We start from the raw sequence: 21,865 nt of genomic DNA on the forward strand, positions 1-21,865 counted from the left end.
TTAATTTTGTATAATAAACATTTCATTTAATTAGTTCTCTGCCATTAGTAATTTTAATTTATATCGCTCACATTATATTGCATATATACCATTGGCTATATATTAATCCCATTTTTGCTATTTCAGAAATTGGGAAAACATTATTATGCATAATATTCCAGTGTTGGGGCATTCACAACTTCTGGAGGCAATTTCTGTTCCACTGATTAATTGTTCTCACTGTCAGGAAGTTTGTCCTCAGTTCTAAGTTGCTTCTCTTCTTAATTAGTTTCCACCCATTGCTTCTTCTTCTACCCTCAGGTGCCTTGGAGAATAATATGACTCCCTCTTCTTTGTGGCAGCCTCTGAGATATTGGAACGCTGCTATCCTGTCTCCCCTTCTTTGCATTAAACTAGACATTATGTAATTATGTATGTTAAAGAAAAAACTACAAATAAAATTAATATAGCTAGTCCTCAAAGGTCGTAAAATGGGGCTGAATTTTGTCTCACTTAGCAACAGAAATGTTGAGCGCAGTTGTGATAAGTCAAGGACTAGCTGTATTTTCCTTCCGGGAAAGAAGGCATCGGTTCTGAGCGTCTTTTTTTTTTTCTTCTCCTTCTCTTTTCAGGCCTTTGACGGATTTGCCACCCTGGGCATCTCGCGGCTGATGGACCCGGCAGATATGGTCTTCTTGACGGTACCGGATCGGTTGATTGTCATGACGTACCTTTGCCAGATCCGGGCATTTTTCACCGGACAGGAACTCAAAGTGGTACAGTTTGCCAGCCACAGTAGCGAGACCACTTACAAAGTGGGCAAATTTGACACAGATTCCTCGGGATCCGTCGACCCCGCTGTGTTTTACTCCCAACATCTGCAAAGTAATGCGGAGGAGGCCGGGAAAATAGACGCCAAGGAGGATTCTGGGAAGCCTGAAGAGGCAAAGGAGGCAAAGGATTCTGGGAATGAAGCCGTCGCAGAGACTGTCCCCCACGAGGAGAGCGAGGCGCAGCCGGGCGCGGAGCTGAATGGCTCGGGAGCGACCGGCAGCGTCATCTCCGTAGGGCCAGAAGTCAAAAATGGGGTTGCCCCCGAAGAAAAGAAAACAATATTTCTTGATCCGGTGGATTATAAACCCCGCGAGAATGTGGCCGACGAGATCAGCTCAAATTCGCCACGTCTTCTAGCGGACATCTCCAAACCCGACAGGTTGATCAACGGGGCCCCTCCAGCTTTGGAACGGGAGGATTCTGGGGGTGAAACCCCAAGGCATGATGGGAAAGGACTGGCCAACGGCTCCTCGGGTCTCCCCAGCCAGGACCCAGGGGATTCTGGGAAATGCGAGGCAGACGTAGAGAAGATCGGTAAGGAGGAGAAGGTGGTTGCACCTCCCCGGCTCAAGCGGCTCGCCTCCCGGGGCAGTGTGGAGCGTCCCCTGCAGCGGGCCCCTTCGGCGGGCAACACCGCTCCCATAGCGCCACCCCGGGCCCACTCCATCAAGTCCGCCTTTACTCACATGCGCGACGCAGACCTGGTGAAGAAGCGACGGTCACGAATGAAGAGCGAGTCCTTCTCGGTGGAGGAGGCGGAAGGAGGCGGGCAGACGGAGGAATCTGGCCCGCGACGGATGGCGGTGAGTGATGCCCGGAGAGCGGTTTGGAAAAAAGTTATGTTGAGTGGGTTAACACATGGTCACTGGATCAACCCATTGTTGATTTTTTGGGTTCAAGTACTCCTCGATGTACGACCCCAATCGAGCCCAAACGTTTCATTGCTGAGCAAGACAGTTGTTAAATGAGTTTTGCTCCGTTTTACGACCTTCCTCGCCAGAGTTGTTCAGTGAATCACTGCTGTTGTGAAGTTAATATAGGTAGTCCTCAACGTACGACCACCACTGGGCCAGAAATTCAGGTTGCTGTGTGACAAACTTGTTTAAGGTGTTGCGCCCCACCATACGACTTTTCTTCCCACAGTTGTTAAGCGAATCACTGCAATTCTTAAATGAATAACCCGGTGGTTAAGAGAATCTAATTTGCCCCTGGACGTTGCTTGTCAGACGGTCGCAAACGGGGACTGTCATAAATATGAGTCAGTCACCAAGCATCCGGATTTCGATCACGTGACCGTGGGGATACTGCAGCAGTCGTAAGTGCGAATAACGGTTCAAAGTCCTTTTTTTTCCCCGGTGCCATTGTAACTTTGAACGGTCACTAAACGAACAGTCGTAAGTAGAGGATTGCCTTTGGTTTGCTGCGATCGAATGCTCTCCGTGTTGAGAATCAGTGCCTTCTATTCTCTTTTTTCCAGGACGATGTTTGCAATGAGACGACAAAATCACGGCAAACGAAACAACAAGGTGAGTTCGGGCGAAGTGTCTATGAAGAGTTGGAAATAAATATTATTGAGGGCAACAGCCTAGGACAGTGATAGCTAACCTTTTTTGCATCGCCTGCCAAAAGCAAGGGGAGCGCAGGGGGATCGTGCGCAGGTGTGCCTACACCCACCCACCCTCCGCACATGCGTACGCGACCAGCACTCTCCACCCCCCTGCTTTTGGCATGCTTTTTTCGCCCTCCCAGGCTCCGGAGGCTTTCTAGGAGCCTGGGGAGGGCGAAAACAGCCTCCCCTGCTCCCCCGGAAGCCCTCCGGAAACTTCAGTAGCTTCCCTGAAGACTCCGGAGGGCGAAAAACGGCGCTACGGTCAACCTGGAAGTTCAGGAGCGGTGACTTCCGGTTTCCTCATAGGGCCGTTTTTTGCCCTCCGGAGTCTTCAGGGAAGCCTCCGGAGGGCAAAAAACGGTCCTACGAGCAAATCAGGAGTCTGTTCCTGAAGTTTTGGTTTGCCCGTAGGGCTGGTTTTTTTGCGCTCTGGAGGGCGAAAAACGGCCGTAAAAGAAGGCCAAAGTCAGCTGGCCAGCGCATGCGTGCTGGAGCTGACAGGGCAACGCCTCGCATGCCCTAACAAGTGGCTCCGCGTGCCACAGGTGCCATAGGTTCGCCATCACGAATGGGTTTGTGTCATGAGATTCACAAAGGGGACACATGGGATATACTATTAAAAATTGCCAAGGCTAATATTTGCTTTCTTCTTTGCAGCCTCTCCCGTCATTCCTTCCCGGGAGCAAACTCACGACTCTGAAGTGAAAAACAGCAACCACGAAGAGGAAATTCCAGTAAGAGGCAGAATGAGGGGCTTAGGATGAGGGGAGAGTAGATGATTTTTGGGGGGAGAGAGTAAGAGTTTGGCCCAGGAGTGAAAGCACGAGGCTAGAAAATGGGGTGTGTGAGTTCTAGTGCCACCTTGGACAGGAAAGACAGCTGGGTGACTTTGGACCAATCACCAGGAGACGGGGAGTTCTAGTTCTGTCTTAGCCATGAAAGCCAGTTGAGTGACTTTGGGCCAATCACCAGGAGATGGCGAGTTCTAGTCCTGGTTTAGCCATGAAATCCAGCTGGGTGATTTTGCATCCGTTCCTCTTTTGTCATTGTCACGGGGAAAACAAGAGGAGAAATATATAGTGTATATACAATACAATACAATACAATACAATACAATACAATACAATACAATACAATACAATACAATAGTAGAGTTGGAAGGGACCTTGGAGGTCTTCTAGTCCAACCCCCTGCCTAGGCAGGAAACCCTATACCATTTCAGACAAATAGCTATCCAACATCTTCTTAAAGACTTCCAGTGTTGGGGCATTCACAACTCCTGGAGGCAAGCTGAATATATGGGATACATTCACCATCTTGGGTTGTTTGTAAAAATTATAAAGGCAAGATATAAATAAACATATGAAAAAAATTCACTTCTGCAACATCTAAACATGAAACCACAAGATTGAGCTGCAAAATATATATATATATTTTTTTTAAAAAATCCAGCTGTAAAATTAACTCCAGGAAGTTTGGACAGGAAGGAAGTGGGCAGGCAGGCTGGCCCTTTGTAAAACAGGAATTGTAAAACAAAGTTTAACATCCGAGCAGTTTATTTTGCTTTCTCATGTCCAAAGTTCCTTATTTTTGCTCTTAATGTGAAAGCCAGGCACCAAATACCTGATCATATTCAAATTAAAATGTAAAAGATTTAAGATGTAAATGAATCTAAATGTAAAAATGTAGCTTTGCACAGAATTTACTTTCATTTTTTTTTAAAAAAATTGCATTTAAATTAAACTGAAGTTTAAAAAGCTGAGCTTGTCGGTCAGAAAGGTCGGCAGTTCGGCGGTTCGAATCCCTAGCGCCACCTAACGGAGTGAGCTCCCGTGACTTGTCCCAGCTTCTGCCAACCTAGCCGTTTGAAAGCACGTAAAAAATGCAAGTAGAAAAATAGGAACCACCTTTGGTGAGAAGGTAACAGCGTTCCGTGCGCCTTCGGTGTTTAGTCATGCCGGCCACATGACCACGGAGACGTCTTCGGACAGCGCTGGCTCTTGGGCTTTGAAACGGAGATGAGCACTGCCCCCTAGAGCCGGGAACGACTAGCACAGATGTGCGAGGGGAACCTTTACCTTTAACTTAGGTTTAAAAATCTAGCATTAAAATGAATTTAATTTCAAATGTAACATTTAAATGATTTTCGTGAATGACCATAGACTTAACGACCTCCGTGTTTTTTTCTTAAGTATCTTGGCAAAAAAAAAAAAGTTTGTAAAATTGTAAAACTCACTTAACAATCACCTGGTTTAGCACCTAAAATTCTGGCCCCCAATCCCATCCTAAATAAGACTTCCTGTATATTTAGAGATCATTTAGACCAGCCCCTTATGGTGCCCAGGATGCAGGTCACAGACATTCAAAAGTCTCTTCCAGGTATGCCCAACATGTTTGAAAACCAAACAAGAAATTTCCCTTCAGGACAGGGATTTTTGTAAAGGTATTTGCAAAACTGGCGGAAGCTCAAAAATCCCTTCAGAAATCCAGTTTTTTCAAACCCGGAAAGTTTCTAGCCCTCGTGAGGTCTGAGAACACGAGCTCCTGGCGAAGGGCATCTTCATGACGCCTGTCAAATCATGTGGAAATGGAGCAATTGTTGTTGACTTCCCTTCCTCTCTTTGTGGGTTGCTGGGCTGCAGGGGGGAAAAAAACGAACAGGGCTCTATTTGTTGTGATCACGGGTTCAAATTCAGGGAGAATGAGCTTCTTTTTTCCCCCCCTTCTGAGATGTCCAGTCTGTTTAACAGGACAGGAAACAATTCATTTCGCAACCGAATTGCGAGAACTTTGCGAGTGAGAATTCTGTTTGCAAAACGAGGCAAGGCAAATGATAGATGTTTTTCTTTCTTATTTAAAAAAAAAAAGTATTTTAATCCTTACCCTGAGGACTAGAAGCTTCATTTTTAAAACCAGGAGTCACATGCTTTTCTGTCCCATTCTTATTTTTTTAATTGTTTTTTTTTTATATTTCCATTTTCATAACGTATAATCACGAGTATACTATTACATAGCCGACATCGTATTGTATTATTAAATGTTTGCATCAATTCACCTTATCATCAGCTCCCAAAAACAATTATTGTCTCTTCTGCTCTCCATACATTATATTTGTACCTTGTCCATCACTTTCTTCTCCCACTCTCTTCCCCCTCTCTACCTCCTTTCTTCCCTCTGTCGTCCTTCTCTTCTCTATTTCCCCTTCCTCTCTCCTCCTCCTTTTCTGCCCCATTATTTAAAGGGAAGATTTTTCTCCCCCACACACACACACCCAAAGGAAAGGTTTTTTTTGGTGAAAGTTGGCCCAATACAGTTTCCTAAAGATTACCCCAAACTTCAGATGCTTTACTGAACTTGAGTACTAAATTAGAGCAGTTTTCTTGATCCGATTCGGCAGATTCAGAGGTTGGGGAGGAATAGTCCTGGAATCTGGGGAAGGCTCTGAGGAGGGCTCTGAGTCACAGGCAGGGAGGGGGCCAGGGCCGTATGCCAGTTATCAGCTGCCTTCAGAGTGAGACATCAGTGGGGCAGACGAACAACTGGAGCCTGTTCCCAGTGTGGTGGTAAGTCGAGAACTACCTGGCCCTTCCTTTGCTTGATTGTAGAAATTTCAAGACACCAGCCAGTACGTGATCGCCGAACTGCGGGCGTTGGAGAACGAACAGAAGCAGATCGACGGGCGGGCAGCGGTGGTGGAGAAGGAGTTGCGGGCTCTAATGCAAACAGGTAAGTCAAAAGGAGCATCAGCAGCTGAGAGACAGACAGACAGAGAGAGAGGGAAGGAGGGAGGAGAAATAGCTGGGTCCAGTGCCTGACGCGCAGATGGGCAAAAGGCAGAGGAGAGGAGAGCAGTGGAAATCTATGGGCCGGTCCTTGGGACGGAAGAGCCACTAATGCCAGGGAAGCCCCACCCTAGCTCTGGGGATCAAAGGCAGGGGCCGGAGATGAATAGATGTGGCAGGCAACTATTCATCTCCTTGCCGGATGGACTTGTTAGCCTGTGGTGAGAGAGAAATCTTTTGCCGGGGAATCATTGCTTCAACTACAGACGGTTTGATCATTGGGTGTCATCCCCAAAGTTCTGGAGCACCAACTTGGACAACGCCATCGGCATTGACAAATTCACTGTCGGTCAATTGCCAAAAGCTGCTTAACTCGGAACAGCTTACAGCCGGGAGCAGAGAAAACTAGTCCTTGGGCTTACGACCGCAATTGAGCCCAGAATTTATGTCGCTAAGGGAGACATCTGTCAACTGGGTTTGGCCCCGTTTTACGACTTCTCTCGCCACGTTCGTTCAGTGAATCCCTGCCGTTCTTCAATTAGCAATACGGTTGCTAAGTGAATCTGCCTTCCCTGTTGACCTTTGTGAGAAGATCGCAAAAGGGGGAATCATGGGACCGTCACAAATGCGAGCCAGTTGTCAAAGCCTCCAAGTGTAAATTGCGTGACCCATGGGTGGGCTGCAACGTTCGTAAGTGTGAAAAACAGTCGTAAGTCGCTTTTTCCAGGGCTGTTGCAACTTTGAACGGTCACTAAATGAGTTTGATGTAAGTCGAGGACTACCTGTAATTTGTGGGTCGCTAGTGGACTTTGTAATGTCAGAAAAGGAAAACACAAATATATTTCTGGGGTCATTTTGAGATTCTGCTGCCATCTACTGTCTGAATTGTGGGACAGTGCAAGGATCCACTTTTGGGCATCCAATTTAAAATATTCTCAGTTTTGGGGAAAATAACTGGGATATTTCAGCAGTCCAGGAGAGGCAATCCAGGATGGTCGCTTCTTTATAATTCCTAAATTTAAGGAATTATAAAGTATAATCGCAGGGGATAATTGCAGTATCCCCCAGCACACCTTAGCTGATTTGAAAAAAGCTAAGCAAGAATTGTATATGTCCCTATTGGTTTGGCCATCTAGAACAGTTCCAGTTTCTCTCGTGAAAATTAATTGCCCACTCTGGGTCAGGAAACCCCCTCTGCCCACTTCCCATACTGAATATCCCTGCCTTCCATTCATACATCCACCAACATGAAAAAAGGCATAATGTTTTCATCCATGTGAAAAAGGAATACAGATAGTCCTTGCCTTATAACCATTTATTTAGTGACTGTTCAACGTCACAACGGCACTGAAAAAAAGTGACTTATGACCCTTTTTCACACTTTACTACCGATCATAATTTGGACACTTGGCAATTGGCCCCTACCTGGGGGTGATGCTGTCTAAACCCACATTTTTTCTATCTTTATCAAGTTGAAGGTTGTGGTCAACTTGATCAAATGCCTTATTGAAGTCCAAGTAAATGATATCCATCTAAGGAGAGATTTCCAGAGGGGGAGAACAATGAATCAGTGGGACAACTTGCCTCCAGAAGTTGTCGATTGTCCATCACTGGAGATTTTTAGGAAGAGATTGGACCGCCATTTGTCTAAGATGGTATAGGGTCTCCTGCCTGAGCAGAGGGTTGGACTAGAAGATCTCCAAGGTCCCTTCCAAGTCTATTATTCCGAGAAGGAGAAGGAAAGCAAGGTCTCCTGCTTGAGCCGGAGGTTGAACTAGAATCCATCTGACGGTGACGCTGTCTAACTCCCATTTTTCTACCTTATCAAGTTTACTTTATCGAATGCCTTACTGAAGTCCAAAAGTAAATTATATCCACAGCATCCCTCCAGTCCACTAATTTTGTCACTTTGTCAAAGAACGCAATAAGATGATGACGATGGTCATATCCCCGGGATCACATAATCCCCGTTTGCGTCCGTCTGACAAGCCATGGGGAAGCCAGTTGCACTTAACAACCGTGTTACCAACCAGTGATTCTCCTAAGAATGGTGGCAAGGAAGGTCGTAAAATGGGGCAAAACTGCCATTAGTAGCTGCCTCACTTAGCAACATATATATTGGGCTCAATTGTGGTCGTAAGGGGAGGAGGAGGAGATCAAGTGATCTTTTCTGCAGGGGTTGAAGTTAGATGCTGAGAGGTTCAGGCAGACCAATGGGGTCAGGCACTAGAAGCCAACGGGCACCCATCAGTAATTCCTTGTTTTCCCTATTAGGTGCAGATAAATTGAAGGAGGAAGAACTGATCCAGGAATGGTTCACCCTGGTCAATAAGAAGAACGCCCTGATCCGACGACAGGACCAGCTTCAGCTGTTGTGAGTAGGAGAAAGAACAAGCACCGTTCAGTTACACTTCCATGAATTACACAATCGTTCAGCGAATCGCAGGGTGGCTGAGCGAATCCAAGGTTCCCCAGTTAACTTTACAAATCGCCATTAACATGATTTGACTACCAAGGCTCTTTATCAATGCCGGTCAGTGGCCAAGCACCCAAATTGCAATCAAGGGACCATGGGGATGTTGCAGTGGTCATTGGTGCGAGGACCAGTTGTAAGTCCCTTTTCCCAAGGCTCATCATAACTGGAAATAAACGTTGAGCTGTTCATTCAAAGGAATGACTGTAAGTCAAGGAACTAAATCTACTTGCTGCTAAGATTAAAACCAAAGACATCATTGCGTCTTTGTTTCCCACGCGTGGTTTGAGGGTGGATCTTTAAATGGGACACCCCCATTTTGTCCAATCCTTGAAGACTCCCCCACATGCATTGCACCCCAATATTTCTGATCCTCCAGGAATAGGGCCTTGTTGTGGCCTGCCGGCGGCCAGAAAAACTGGCAGCAGAGTCAGAGAGTGAGAAGGTTGGGGAGGAACATGGGCCAGTCCTGGGGGGCTGAGGAACGCTCAGACGAGGGCTCTGCGTCGGAGGCATAGAGGGAGCTAGACAGCAATGAGGCAGAGGAACAGCTGGAGCCTGTTCCCAGTGTGCCCATGCGCAGAGCTGCCAGAAGACAAGAACAACTCCGAAAGCAGGGTCGACTTGGGAGTAAAGCCACACCTTGGAGGTGATTGGCCCCTCCCACAGGAAACAAAAAAGGAGCGAACGGGGAGGGGGCTTTTGCAGGAAACAATTCATCCCTTCAGTCATGTCAAGAGTGGAAATTCTGTTTGTGACTATAAGAGACTCTGTGCCAAGTGTGGCCTTGCCCTGCATTTGGAAACTAGTTAATCTGGTAGCTCTCCAAGCGAGATAAGGTTCGTGTGGATAAACATTCCTTTGAAAGACTGTTTGCCAAGCGTTGCTGCCTGGGAATGAAAGGAATTCACAGTCGTGTAAATAAAAGAGGTTTTGCAAGGACCAAGACTCTGCTTCTTGCTTTTTAAGGAAGCTGAATCAAAACAGGCCTGAGTGTTACTGCTTGTCTTTTTTCAGGATTGAAGAGCAAGACTTGGAACGAAGGTTTGAGCTCCTGAGCCGTGAACTTCGCACCATAATGGCGATCGAAGGTGAGGCCTGGAATCTGGGGGCACACACACCCCTCGAGTGAAAAATGGGCGCTAGATCTAAAACCAGAAACATTTTTGTTGGGCCTTTTACCAGAAAAATACAATAAAGGGAATACATACTTAATTTTACATGTGTTAACAGTAACTCGAATTGTGAATGTGCAGTAATGGATGGATTAACACTTAAAATTAAGGAGAAGGAAGAAACTGAACCCTTTTAACATGGGACTTATTTTATCATTGGCTAACTAGCAGAAAGGGGACGCGGTGGCTCAGTGGCTAAGATGCTGAGCTTGTCGATCAGAAAGGTCGGCCATTTGGCAGTTCGAATCCTTAATGCCGCGTAACAGAGTGAGCTCCCGTTCTTTGTCCCAGCTTCTGCCAACCTAGCAGTTCGAAAGCAGGTAAAAAATGCAAGTAGAAAAATAGGAACCACCTTTGGTGGGAAGGGAACAGCGTTCCGTGCGCCTTCGGCGTTGAGTCATGCCGGCCACATGACCACGGAGACGTCTTCGGACAGCGCTGGCTCTTTGGCTTTGAAATGGAGATGAGCACCGCCCCCTAGAGTCAGGAACGACTATGCGCGAGGGGAACCTTTACCAAAGTAGCAGAAACAGAAGTTAGAAATTTGGAAGCCTAAGAGAATGATGAATTACCTAAGGAAGGTTTATTAAAATGGGCAAGCAAATATTATTATTACATTCTTATTCATGTTATGGATGTTATTGTTATTATGATTACTATTTCTCAAAATTAATTGTACTCAGACAACACACTGTACGTAGAAATGGAATTTTTTGTATTTTAAAACTTGAAAAGAGAGAGAGAGAGAGAGAGAAAGAAAGAAAGAAAGAAGAGAAAGAAAGAAAGAAAGAAAGAAAGAAAGAAAGAAAGAAAGAAAGAAAGAAAGAAGAAAGAAAGAAAGGAAAAACAACTGGGCACTAGGATTCATTGTAGCTTTCTGGAACAAAAAACAGAAGGAGACTGGAATTCGTGTCTCCAGAGGGCCTACTTTACAGGAGAGTTGTAGTCATTCAGATCAAGAAGTTCGAGGGTGGGGATAAAAACACAGGCCCCGCCTCCCAGCTGCTGACCCTACTCTCTGTTTATTGGCTCCCGAAGATAGCGATGTATGACAGGGCCTTTTTGACATTTCTTAAACAGGGAGGTCCACATTTTGCTTCTCTTTTTTTCAATTCCTGTTTTGTTATGTTTTGAAATCCCTCATTTTTGATGCAAGGCTGTTTTTCAACCATGTTAACCCTTTCCCTGCTATTTTTTTCAGCCTTTCAGGGAGTGGTTTCAACAGTTGGAATAATCTAGGGTCTCTTATTTGAGCAGGGGGTTGGACTAGAAGACCTCAAAGGTCCCAACACTATTATTCGGAGGAGGAGAATGGAGGAAGAGAAGGAGAAGGAGAGAAAGGTCTTCTGCTTGAGCAGGGGGTTGGACTAGAAGACCTCCAAAGTCCCTTCCAACTCTTATTATTCGGAGGAGGAGGAGGAGGAGGAGGAGGAGGAGGAGGAGGAGGAGGAGGAGGAGGAGGAGAAGGAAAGAAGGGCCTCCTGTTTGAGCAGGGGGGTGGAGTAGAAGACCTCTAAGGTCCCTTCCAACTCTGTTATTCTGAGGAGGAGGAGGAGGAAGAGGAGGAGGAGGAAAGAAGGGTGGTGGTCTACTTTATCTAATGCCTTACTGAAGTCCAAGTAAATGATATCCAACTAAGGAGAATTTTTTTGACAGTGAGAACAATTAATCAGTGGAGCAACTTGTCTCCAGAAGTTGCAAGTGTTCCATCACTGGAGACTTTAAAAAAGAGATTGGACAGCCATTTGTCTAAGATGGTATAGAATCTCCTGCTTGAGCAGGGGGTTAGACTAGAAGACCTCCAAGGCCCCTTCCAAGTCTATTATTCGGAGGAGGAGGAGGAGGAGGAGGAGGAGGAGGAGGAGGAGGAGAGAAAAGTCTCTTGCTTGAGCAAAGGTTGGACTAGAAGACCTCTAAAGTCCCTTCCAAGTCTATTATTCTGAGGAGGAGAAGGAGAAGGAAAGCAAGGTCTCCTGCTTGAGCAGGGGGTTGGACTAGAAGACCTCCAAGGTCCCTTCCAAGTCTATTATTCTGAAGAAGAGAGAACGGTGCGCTTCTTGAGCAGGAGGTTGGACTAGACTCCACCAGGTGGTGGCGCTGTTTAACTCACCTTTTTCTATCTCATCAACTTGAAGGTTGTGGCCTACTTTATCAAATGCCTTCCCGAAGTCCAAAAAGTAAATTATATCCGGAACAACTTGCCTCCAGAAGTTGTGGGTGCTCCATCCCATTCCTTTTTAAGAGGAGATTGGACAACCATTTGTCTGAAATGGTATAGGGTCTCCTGCCTGAGCAGCGGGTTGGACTAGAAGACCTCCGAGGTCCCTTCCAGCTCTATTCTGAATTGAAAAAAATGAAGTTACTCCGCTGTCTGTACATCCTTCCCGAATCAATTGGGAAAGGCAGCCAGAAAATCTATTTAAAGAACCGCTTGATTGAAAGCCTGTTTTTTTCTGCTTGGCAGACTCGCTCAAAACAGAAGCCCAGTGGCAACAGGAGAAACTCCTCCTGGCAGAACTGGTCTCACTGGTGAATCAGCGTGATGAATTAGTCAGAGATCTAGATATCAAGGAACGTATGTAAGTTGGCGTCATTCTTTTTCTTCTGTCTTTCTTCCTACGCTCTTTCTTTCCCTCTTTCTTTCTCGTTTCCTTCTTTCTATGTCTGTCCTTCCTTATTTTTTTCTTTCTCTCTCTTGCCTTTCTCTACCCTTCCTTCCTCTCTCCTTTTCTTTCTCTTTCTCTTTCTTTCTCTTTGCTTTCCTTATCTCTCCTTTCTCTTTTCTTCCTCTCCTTTCTTTCCTTATTTCTCCTTTCTTTCCCCTTCCTTCCTCCTCCTTTTTTTACTTATCTCTTTTCCTTCCTCTTCCTTATTCTTTCCTCTCCCTCTTCCCTTCTCTTTTCTTTTCCTCCTTTGTTCCTTTTTCTCTTTTTTCTTTCCTCCCTCTTTTTCTTTCCTTTCTTTTTCTTTCTCTTTCTTTCTTTCTTTCTTTCTTTCTTCCCTTCCTTCCTTTCTCTTTCTTTTTTCTTTTCTTTTCTTTCTTTTCTTTTCCACTGCCCAAATATTCTAGCCACGAGGATACAACTAATGTGCGTGGGATATTCCTTTTTAACCTCTCAACGTTCTGTCATTGGCTTTCCAAAAGTCTTCTTCCAAGTTATAGTTGCTTTTTAAAAGGAAGGGATTTTGAAGGGCCCGAGAAACTGGCATTTAATCTAATTTTCCTTGAAATTAAAATAGAATGATATACAAGTTTGGGCGAAGCGAAGCTCACCCACCTTCGCCAAATGCCTCCCATCCCACAAAAAACTGTAGGAATGGTGTTGTCAAGGAGAGATCAGAGATATAAGTCGAGAAAGTCATTCAATAATGTGGAAACTTTTGTGCGTGTGTGGAAAGTTTTCATTCTTTTCCCTCAATGTAGGGAAGATTAAAAAATGGTTTAAGATTCCTATCATGCAGCACAAGGGTGTCAAACTCAAATTTCATTGAGGGCCCAATCCAGGTTGTGTTTGACCTCAGGGGGCCTTCCCTCAGACCCTCCCTCACTCTCATTATAACCTTCCTTCCTTCCTTCCTTCCTTGCTATCTCTCCTTCCTTGCTATCTCTCCTTCCTTCCTAGCTATCTCTCCTTCCTTCCTTCCTTCCTTCCTTCCAAGCTCTCTCCTTCCTTCCTTCCAAGCTATCTATCCTTCCTTCCTTCCTTCCTTCCTTCCTTCCTTCCAAGCTCTCTCTCCTTCCTTCCTAGCTATCTCTCCTCCCTCCCTTCCTTCCTAACTATCCTTCCTTCCTTTCTTCCAAGCTATCTCTCCTTCCTTCCTTCCTTCCTTCCTTCCTTCTTTCCAAGCTATCTCTCCTTCCTTCCTTCCAAGCTTTCTCTCTCCTTCCTTCCTAGCTATCTCTTCCTCCCTTCCTTCCTAACCTTCCTTTCTTTCTTTCAAGCTATCTCTCCTCCCTCCCTCCCTCCCTCCCTTCCTCCCAAGCTATCTCTCCTTCCTTCCTTCCTTCCTTCCTTCCTTCCTTCCTTCCTTCCTTCCTTCCTTCCAAGCTATCTCTCCTTCCTTCCTTCCAAGCTTTCTCTCTCCTTCCTTCCTAGCTATCTCCTCCCTCCCTTCCTATCTTTCCTTCCTTCCTTCCTTCCTTCTTTTCCCTTCCTTGCTCTCTTCCCATCTTCCCTTCTTTTTGTCTTTCTTCTTTCCCTTTCTCCTTTCCCGTCCCTTCTTGCATGCTCAAATGCAGAAGGGGAAACGTGTCTCCTTTTGTTTTGTTTTTAGTTTGAGCTGGGGGCGGGGGGGGGACCCTCACAAGCTCCATTTTCACTGGCCAGGGTAGTCCCGCTGGGCCAGATCTAAGCATCCCGCGGGACGGATCCATCCCCCGGGCCTTGAGTTTGACACCCCTGATGCAACATGTCCTTTCTTTTATTTTCAATAGAAGAGCAAGTGATTTGGAAATAGGGTTAGCATAAATCAAAATAATTGGTCCGAAAGGCAAAGAGGAAAATCAAACTAAAACGAATTAACCAGCAGTGACTTGTTTATTTGCAAACACAGGATAGGCCAAATAGGGAGAGCAAAGGGCGAAAGAAAAGAATGCAGCCAATATTTTCTGATTGGGAGAAAACTACGATTAAACCACGATTTATTAATTTATTTAGGACTGCCCCAATGTGATTTGAAACTTAAAAAAAAAAAACCAGCCTCATTAAGACCCTGAGAACACGCTTACTAATTTTCTTCACTAAAGTTTGCTGGGAAAACCTTGGTAGCTATAATAATTATAAAGTAATTAGAACTTCATCATAAATTACAAATATTATAATGTTGATAATTCCTTCCACAATAATAAAGGCAGAATAAAATCACAGCCAAGGCTTAAGGCATCAGGTTTGGTCCAAGGCTTAAGGCATCAGGATAGAAACCAGGAGACAGTGAGTTCTAGTCCCACTTTAGCCATGAAAGCTGACTAGGTGACTTTGGGCCAGTCAGCAGGAGACGGTGAGTTCTAATCCTGCCTTAGGCATGAAAGGTAGCTGGGTGACTAGGCCAATCAATAGGAGACTGGAAATTCTAGTCCTGCCTTTGGCATGAAAGCCAGCTGGGCGACTGGGTCAATCACCAGGAGACAGTGAGTTCTAGTTCTGCCTTAAAAGGTAGCTGGGTGATTTGGGGCCAATCACCAGGAGAAGGTGAGTTCTAGTCCCACCTTAGCCATGAAAAGCAGCTGGGTGACTTTGGGCCAATCACCAGGAGACAGTGAGTTCTAGTTCCACCTTAGGCTGAAAGACAACTGGGTGACTTTGGGCCAATCACCAGGAGACGGGGAGTTCTAGTCCCGCCTTTGGCATGAAAGCCAGCTGGGTGACTTTGCGCCAACGACTCCCTCAATCCATCCCACCTCGCAAGGTTGTTATGGGAAAAACAGGAGAAAGGAATATTCGATGCGTTCCCCTCCTCGAGTTATTTCTAAAAGCAATACAGGCGGGATATAAATGCCTAAATAAATTAAAAACCTAACAAAGAAATAAAAATCGGGGAGACACCTAATAAAGCTTTCCTTCAATTTTTCCCTCCTGTCTCCCTTCCTGTCGCACCCCGAAATCTTCCAGAGCTTTGGAAGAAGACGCCCGACTGGAGCGAGGCTTGAAGCAGAGGCGGGACAAGATGAGTCGAAAGGAAAAATGCCGCGTCAGCTGAGCTCCTGCGACACCCCTGCAGTGTGGGGAGGGGAAAGCCCCTCGATTTCCCGGACCGCCAACATTTCTTTTTGCCTTTCGACATTGCTCCGGCTTGCTGCGCTCTGTTCGTGCCCAGGAGAAAGGCTCTGTGGATTTCCCCCCCCACTTTTGAGCGGGGGGGGGGGAGGAAGGAGCATAAATTGAGATGCACTTAAGATTTTAAGTGGGAATCTCAATTCTGGGGGGAAAAAAAACAAACCTTCGTTAGAGATTTTTCTCCCGGTCTGGGGGAAGAGATTTGCAACCGTTTGTTTTCAGAAACTATTTATTGCCTGTGAGCTCCTGCGTGCATGCCAGGCGGTTCCGAATTCGAAACCGCCTCCTTCCTCCCCTTTTGATGATCAAGCTTTTTGCCCGAAGCAGCATTTTACTTTTTGAATATTTCCTTTAAAAAAAAAAAAGCAAAACAATCCACGCTGGATGGTACCAAAGCCACCGAGTGCCTTGAATGCTCCTGGTGCCAATCGGGGCGATGGGCAAAGCTTAATGCCCGTCTCTTCCTAAAATTTGGGCTCTTGAGGATTTGCACTAAATTTGTACTGGACTGCAGAATAAATGTTTTGAAAATACGAACGACAGGCGAAATGATTCAGAGGGAGGGAGGGATTCATACCAAGGACAGATTCAATCCTAATTGTACAGGTAGTCCTTGAGTTACAACCACTCATTTAACGACCGTTCAAAGTTACAACGGGACTGGGGGGAAAAAAAACCACAAGTAGTCCTCAAAGTTACGGCTGCAATTGAGCCCAATGTTTCTGTTGCTAAATGAAACATTTGTTAAGGGGGTTTTGCCCCACTTTACCAACTTCCTTGCCACGGTTGTTAAGTGAGTCATTCCAGTTGTTCAGTTAGTAACCGGGTTGCTAAGTGGATCTGGCTTCTCCATTGACTTTGCTTATCAGGAAAAAAGGGACTTACGCTTTCCACACTTAACGACCGTTCCAGCATTCCCATGGTCACGTGATCCAAATTCAGATGCTTGGCAACCGATTCACATTTATGACGGTCGTCGTGTCCCAGAGTCAATGGGCTCACCTTTGGAGAAGCAAAGTCAGTGGGGAAGATCCACTTAGCAACCATGTTACTTAACTTAAATGCAGTGGTTCACTTGTTAAGTGAACCACTGCATTTAAGTTAAGTAACATGGTTAACGTTTTGGGGGAACATGGTTAAGTAACTATGGCAAGCGAGGTCATAAAATGGAGGAAAACTCACTTAACCAAGGTTTCCTTTAGCGCAGGAATGTGGGGCTCAATTGCGGTCGTAAGTCGAGGATTACCTGTATTTGGAGAGATTTGGGAGTGCGGTGATTGTGCGGTGAGAGGAACACATTTAAGGGGCACCCCTTTCGGTTAACGTTTTGGGGGAACAGGGTCCGAGATTGGAGGTCAATGCTAGTTGATCTCTGGTGACGATTCCCACACGATCCTCCTCCTCCAGCGTCGCTCTGCGGGACGGAGCAAAGAAACGGACAAGAGCACGGATTTCTTGCAGTTGGTAAATTGTTTCCAGCGTCACCAGCATGGCTAACAAACCGGTAAGTAGGTAGCCTGTAAAAGGGGGAAAGAAGATAAAAGGGACTTTGAAATTACCTGACAGTGAGGACAGTTAACCAGTGGAACTGCTTGCCACCAGAGGTTTCGAAGAAGAGATTGGACAACCCAGAATGGTTATAAGGCAGGGAGGTCCAACCTTGGCAACCTTAAGACTGGTGACTGGTGGACCTTAAGCCATCGGGAAGTCCACCAGTCTTAAAGTTGCCTAAGTTGGAGGCCTTTTTGGCTGGGGAATTCTGGGAGTTGGAAATCCACAAAGTTGCCAAGGTTGGACACTGGTGGAAGGTCTTGTGCTCGAGCAGGGGGTTGGACTAGAAGACCTCCAAGGTCCCTTCCAGCCCCAGGATTCTATGATTCTGTATCATAGATACTATAGACAGAAAATTAGATAGATAGATGATAGATAGATAGATAGATAGATAGATAGATGATAGATAGATAGATAGATAGATAGATAGATAGATAGATAGATAGATAGATAGATAGATAGATAGATGATAGATACCAGTGGGTGGATGGATGGATGGATGGATGATAGAGAGAGAGCAATACCGATGGATGGATGGATGGATGGATAGATAGATAGATAGATGAGATAGGAGAGATTGGTAGAAGAGATAGATAGATAGATAGATAGATAGATAGATAGATAGATAGATAGATAGATAGATAGATAGATGATAGATACCAGTGGGTGGATGCATGGATGGATGGATGATAGAGAGAGAGCAATACCGATGGATGGATGGATAGATGATAGATAGATAGATAGATAGATAGATAGATAGATGAGATAGGAGAGATTGGTAGAAGAGATAGATAGATAGATAGATAGATAGATAGATAGATGAGATAGGAGAGATTGGTAGAAGAGATAGATAGATAGATATCGATGGGTGGGTGGATGGATGATGATAGATAGATACCGGTGGGTGAATGGATGGATGGATAGATATATGAGATAGGAGAGATTGGTAGAAGACTAGATAGATAGATAGATAGATAGATAGATAGATAGATAGATGATAGATAGATAGATAGATACTGGTGGGTGGATGAATGGATGGATAGATAGATCAATCGATAAACCTTATTGTCACTTTGAATGCTAAGTGTCTTAAGATAAGATCAAAGGAAGACAGACAGACCAACAGAAAGCTGTTGATAAGGAGAACAACTTGCTTCCCAGAGTTGTGTGTTTGCTCCATCACTGGAGGCTTCAAAAAAAGATAGAACAACCATTTGTCCAGGATGGTATACTATTGGGCAGGGGGTTGGACTAGAAGACCTCTAAGGTCCCTTCCAAATGTGTTATTCTATGATTATAAGATATTTCCATGCAGCTTTTCTTTTTTTTGGACCAGCGCATGGAAGACGTTTGGTTTGGCTTCTTTCCAAAAAATCTTTTTTCAGCTCGGCAGCCAAATTTATAATCCCGGCATTTCCTGGTGATTTGTTCAGTTGCAAACCAGGCGTGACTCAGAATGTATTTTTAATCTCCCAATTGTAGTCTACAGCCCTTTGTACAGGTAGCCCTCGACTTACAGCCACAACTGAGCCCAGAAGTTCCTTTGCGGAACGAAACCTTTTAAGTCGTTCCACTTTACGACGTTGCTTGCCACGGTTGTTAAGTGAGCCACTGCCGTTCCTCATTGAGTAACACGGTGGTGAAGTGACTCTGGCTTCCCCAACATTGGCTGGACGGAAGGTCGCAAAACGGGATCGCATGACCCCAGGGCTCTGCAACCGTCATAAATATGAACCATCTTCCAAAAGATTATAATAATCTGATAATATTAAAAATGATAATATTATTATTATAATCTTTTGGAAGATTAATTCTTTAAAGCAATTAAGCGCAGCTTATGTATGAATTGTGAGGCATTGCCCTGTCACCTCCATGCTGGCCAGCTGATTTCCGCCTTCATTTTCATCAGTTTTTTGCCCTCCGGAGACTTCCCTGAAGCCTCCGGAGGGCGGAAAATAACCCAAAGCGCAAACTGGAAGTTCGGGAATGGACTTGGGTGCGTTGGGACGTTTTTCTCCCTCTGGAGGCTTCTGGTGGCTTCCCTAGCAGTTCTCACATAAGCTGGGGAGGGGGCTGTCTACTTTGCAGGTTGGCTCTGGATTTTGGGGTGCCCTTCGCCAGGAGGTTGCAAGAACTGGACATGGCCAGTCGAGTGAAGAGAAGGACCGGGGAGACAGGAGAGCAGTTTTCCAATATTGGTGGGGCTGCCACAGAGAGGAGGAAGGGGGTCAAGCTATTCTCCAAAGCCCCTGAAGGCCAGACAAGGAATAATGGATGGAAACTGAGCAAGGAGAGATTCAACCTGGAAATAAGGAGGAATTTCCTGACAGGGAGAACAATCAACCCATGGGACAGAAGTTGGGAAGTTGTGGGAGCTTAATCACTGGAAGCTTTCAAGAGGAGACTGGATTGCCCATCTGTCAGAAATAGTGTAGGGTCCCCTGCTTGGGCAGGGGGGTTGGACTAGATGGCCTACAAGGTCCCTCCCAACTCTTGTTAATCTGAACTGGGCTAGGGAAGAGAAGGACCAGGGGAGACAGGAGAGCATCTTCCAATATTTAAGGGGCTGCCACAGAGAGGAGGAATGGGGTCAAGCTATTCTCCAAAGCTACTGAAGGCCAGAGAAGGAAGAATGGATGGAAACTGACCAAGGAGAGATTCAACCTGGAAATAAGGTGGAATTTCCTGACGGAGAACAACCAATCCATGGAACAGAAGTTGCCTTCGGAAGTTGTGGGAGCTTCATCCCTGGAGGCTTTCAAGAAGAGACTGGACTGCCCTCTGTCAAACGGTGTAGGGTCTCCTGCTTGGATGTTGGGGTTGGACTAGATGACCTACAAGGTACCTCCCAACTCTGATAATCTATTAACCTGTAATCTCCAAGCCATCAACCAACGGAACAGAAGTTGCCTTCGGAAGTTGTGGGAGCTTCATCCCTGGAAGCTTTCAAGAAAAGACTCTACTGCCCTCTGTCAGAAATGGCCAAGAGTCTCCTGCTTGGGGTGTGTGTGTGTGTGTGTGTTAGACTAGATGGCCTACAAAGTCCCTTCCAACTGTTAATAAATCTTTTAAACATGTCCCTTCCCCTCTTACTGTAATTCTGCTTCTTGGACCTTGACGATCCTCCAAACCAAGTGAGGCGACACCAACGGGGAAAAATGTCATATAAAGGACTCTTCTGACACTTATTCCTGGCTGCCAACACACACACACACACCAGTTAACTTCGCGTGACTTACACGTGATGCTCAGCTCGTAAAACCGGTGTAGCGACGGGGGAGACATGAGGCGGGGGACGAAATCCCCCAGGCCGATGGTACTGAGCGAGATGAAGCAGAAGTAGACGGACTCCAGAAAAGTCCAGTTGTCCTTTAAGATCCAGAAACAGACAGCCGGGATGACCATGAAGAGCGTCAGGGTGGCCAACCCCATCCCCACGGCGTGTCCTAAGGCCACGTGTCCCCGTGGCAAGCCCCAGCGGCTGTGGATGTATTGCACCGGCCGGTGCGTTAGGATGGGCAACAGGTAGCGGAGTATACACCGGACAAACAATATGGTTGCCGGGATCCCCAGAAAGCAATAAAGGATGCTGATAATTTTGCCCCAGTCCGAGAGGGGAACCAAGTTTCCGTAACCTAGAATCGAGAGGAAGAAGAACAGAGAGGATTAAAAGTCTGGAGGCTAAACTCTACAATGAATGATTGAGGGATCCAGGTGATTGATTGAGGTGAATGATTGAGGGATCTACTTCAGGGGGTCTCCAGATAAGTTGGCAGCTTTTTAGACTTGCGGGCTTCCAAGAATTGCTCAGCTAGCCATTCTGGGAGTTGAAAGTCCACGAGTCTTGAAAGTTGCCAAGTTTGGAGAGTCCTGATTTTAGTTGAATGAAGAGAAGGATTGGGGGGAGAGCGGATAACTCTATTCCAGTACTTGGGGGGCTGTCGCAGAGAAGAGGGAGCGTAGGATTGCCTGCCTGATCAGGGGGTTGGACTAGAAGACCTCTAAGGTCCCTGCCAACTATTCTGTTCCGTTCCACTCCATTCTCCTTTCCTTTCCCTTATTTCTATTCTATTCTGAATCCTATTCTATTCTATTCTGAATTCTATATTTTCTATTCTATTCAGAATTATTCTATTCCTATTCCTTATTCTATTCTATTCTGAATTCTATGTTTTCTATTCTCTTCTATTCAGAATTCTTCTATTCCTATTCCTTAATCTATTCTATTCTGAATTCTATTCTATATTTTCTATTCTCTTCTATTCAGAATTCTTCCTATTCCTTATTCTATTCTATTCTGAATTCTGTTTTCTATTCTCTTCTATTCAGAATTCTTCCTATTCCTTATTCTATTCTATTCTGAATTCTATATTTTCTATTCTCTTCTATTCAGAATTCTTCTATTCCTATTCCTTATTCTATTCTATTCTGAATTCTATTCTATGTTTTCTATTCTCTTCTATTCAGAATTCTTCTATTCCTATTCCTTAATCTATTCTATTCTGAATTCTATTCTATATTTTCTATTCTCTTCTATTCAGAATTCTTCCTATTCCTTATTCTATTCTATTCTGAATTCTATTCTACATTTTCTATTCTCTTCTATTCAGAATTCTTCCTATTCCTTATTCTATTCTATTCTGAATTCTATATTTTCTATTCTCTTCTATTCAGAATTCTTCTATTCC

The 21,865-nt window shown here is 45.2% G+C and overlaps 2 protein-coding genes across 3 annotated transcripts in view; one reads left to right on the forward strand and one right to left on the reverse strand.

Annotated features, from left to right (window-relative positions):
* Positions 1-16,159, forward strand: part of EHBP1L1 (EH domain binding protein 1 like 1) — a 45,046-nt gene extending 28,887 nt beyond the window's left edge. The window contains exons 12-19 of one of the 2 annotated variants that reach the window (XM_081968497.1): positions 612-1,616; positions 2,291-2,334; positions 3,078-3,156; positions 6,028-6,148; positions 8,479-8,578; positions 9,695-9,768; positions 12,317-12,431; positions 15,462-16,159. In XM_081968497.1, the coding sequence (XP_081824623.1) occupies positions 612-1,616; positions 2,291-2,334; positions 3,078-3,156; positions 6,028-6,148; positions 8,479-8,578; positions 9,695-9,768; positions 12,317-12,431; positions 15,462-15,549 (1,626 nt within the window). In that variant the 3' untranslated portion in view covers positions 15,550-16,159. Of the gene's footprint in view, positions 1-611; positions 1,617-2,290; positions 2,340-3,077; positions 3,157-6,027; positions 6,149-8,478; positions 8,579-9,694; positions 9,769-12,316; positions 12,432-15,461 lie in introns of both variants that reach the window. The other variant, XM_081968496.1, reaches the window with a different exon arrangement.
* Positions 16,160-16,698: 539 nt separating this feature from the next.
* The window catches only part of KCNK7 (potassium two pore domain channel subfamily K member 7), a 9,118-nt gene continuing 3,951 nt past the window's right edge, over positions 16,699-21,865 (reverse strand). Inside the window, exons 2-3 of the mRNA XM_081968573.1 lie at positions 20,417-20,812; positions 16,699-17,143 (exon numbers count right to left, since the gene is read on the reverse strand). Coding sequence (XP_081824699.1) covers positions 16,926-17,143; positions 20,417-20,812 — 614 coding nt within the window. The 3' untranslated portion in view covers positions 16,699-16,925. The remainder of the gene's footprint in view (positions 17,144-20,416; positions 20,813-21,865) is intronic.

The sequence above is a fragment of the Natrix helvetica genome (assembly GCF_964273705.1).
Source record: "Natrix helvetica genome assembly, chromosome: 16".
Lineage (NCBI taxonomy): Eukaryota > Metazoa > Chordata > Lepidosauria > Squamata > Natricidae > Natrix > Natrix helvetica.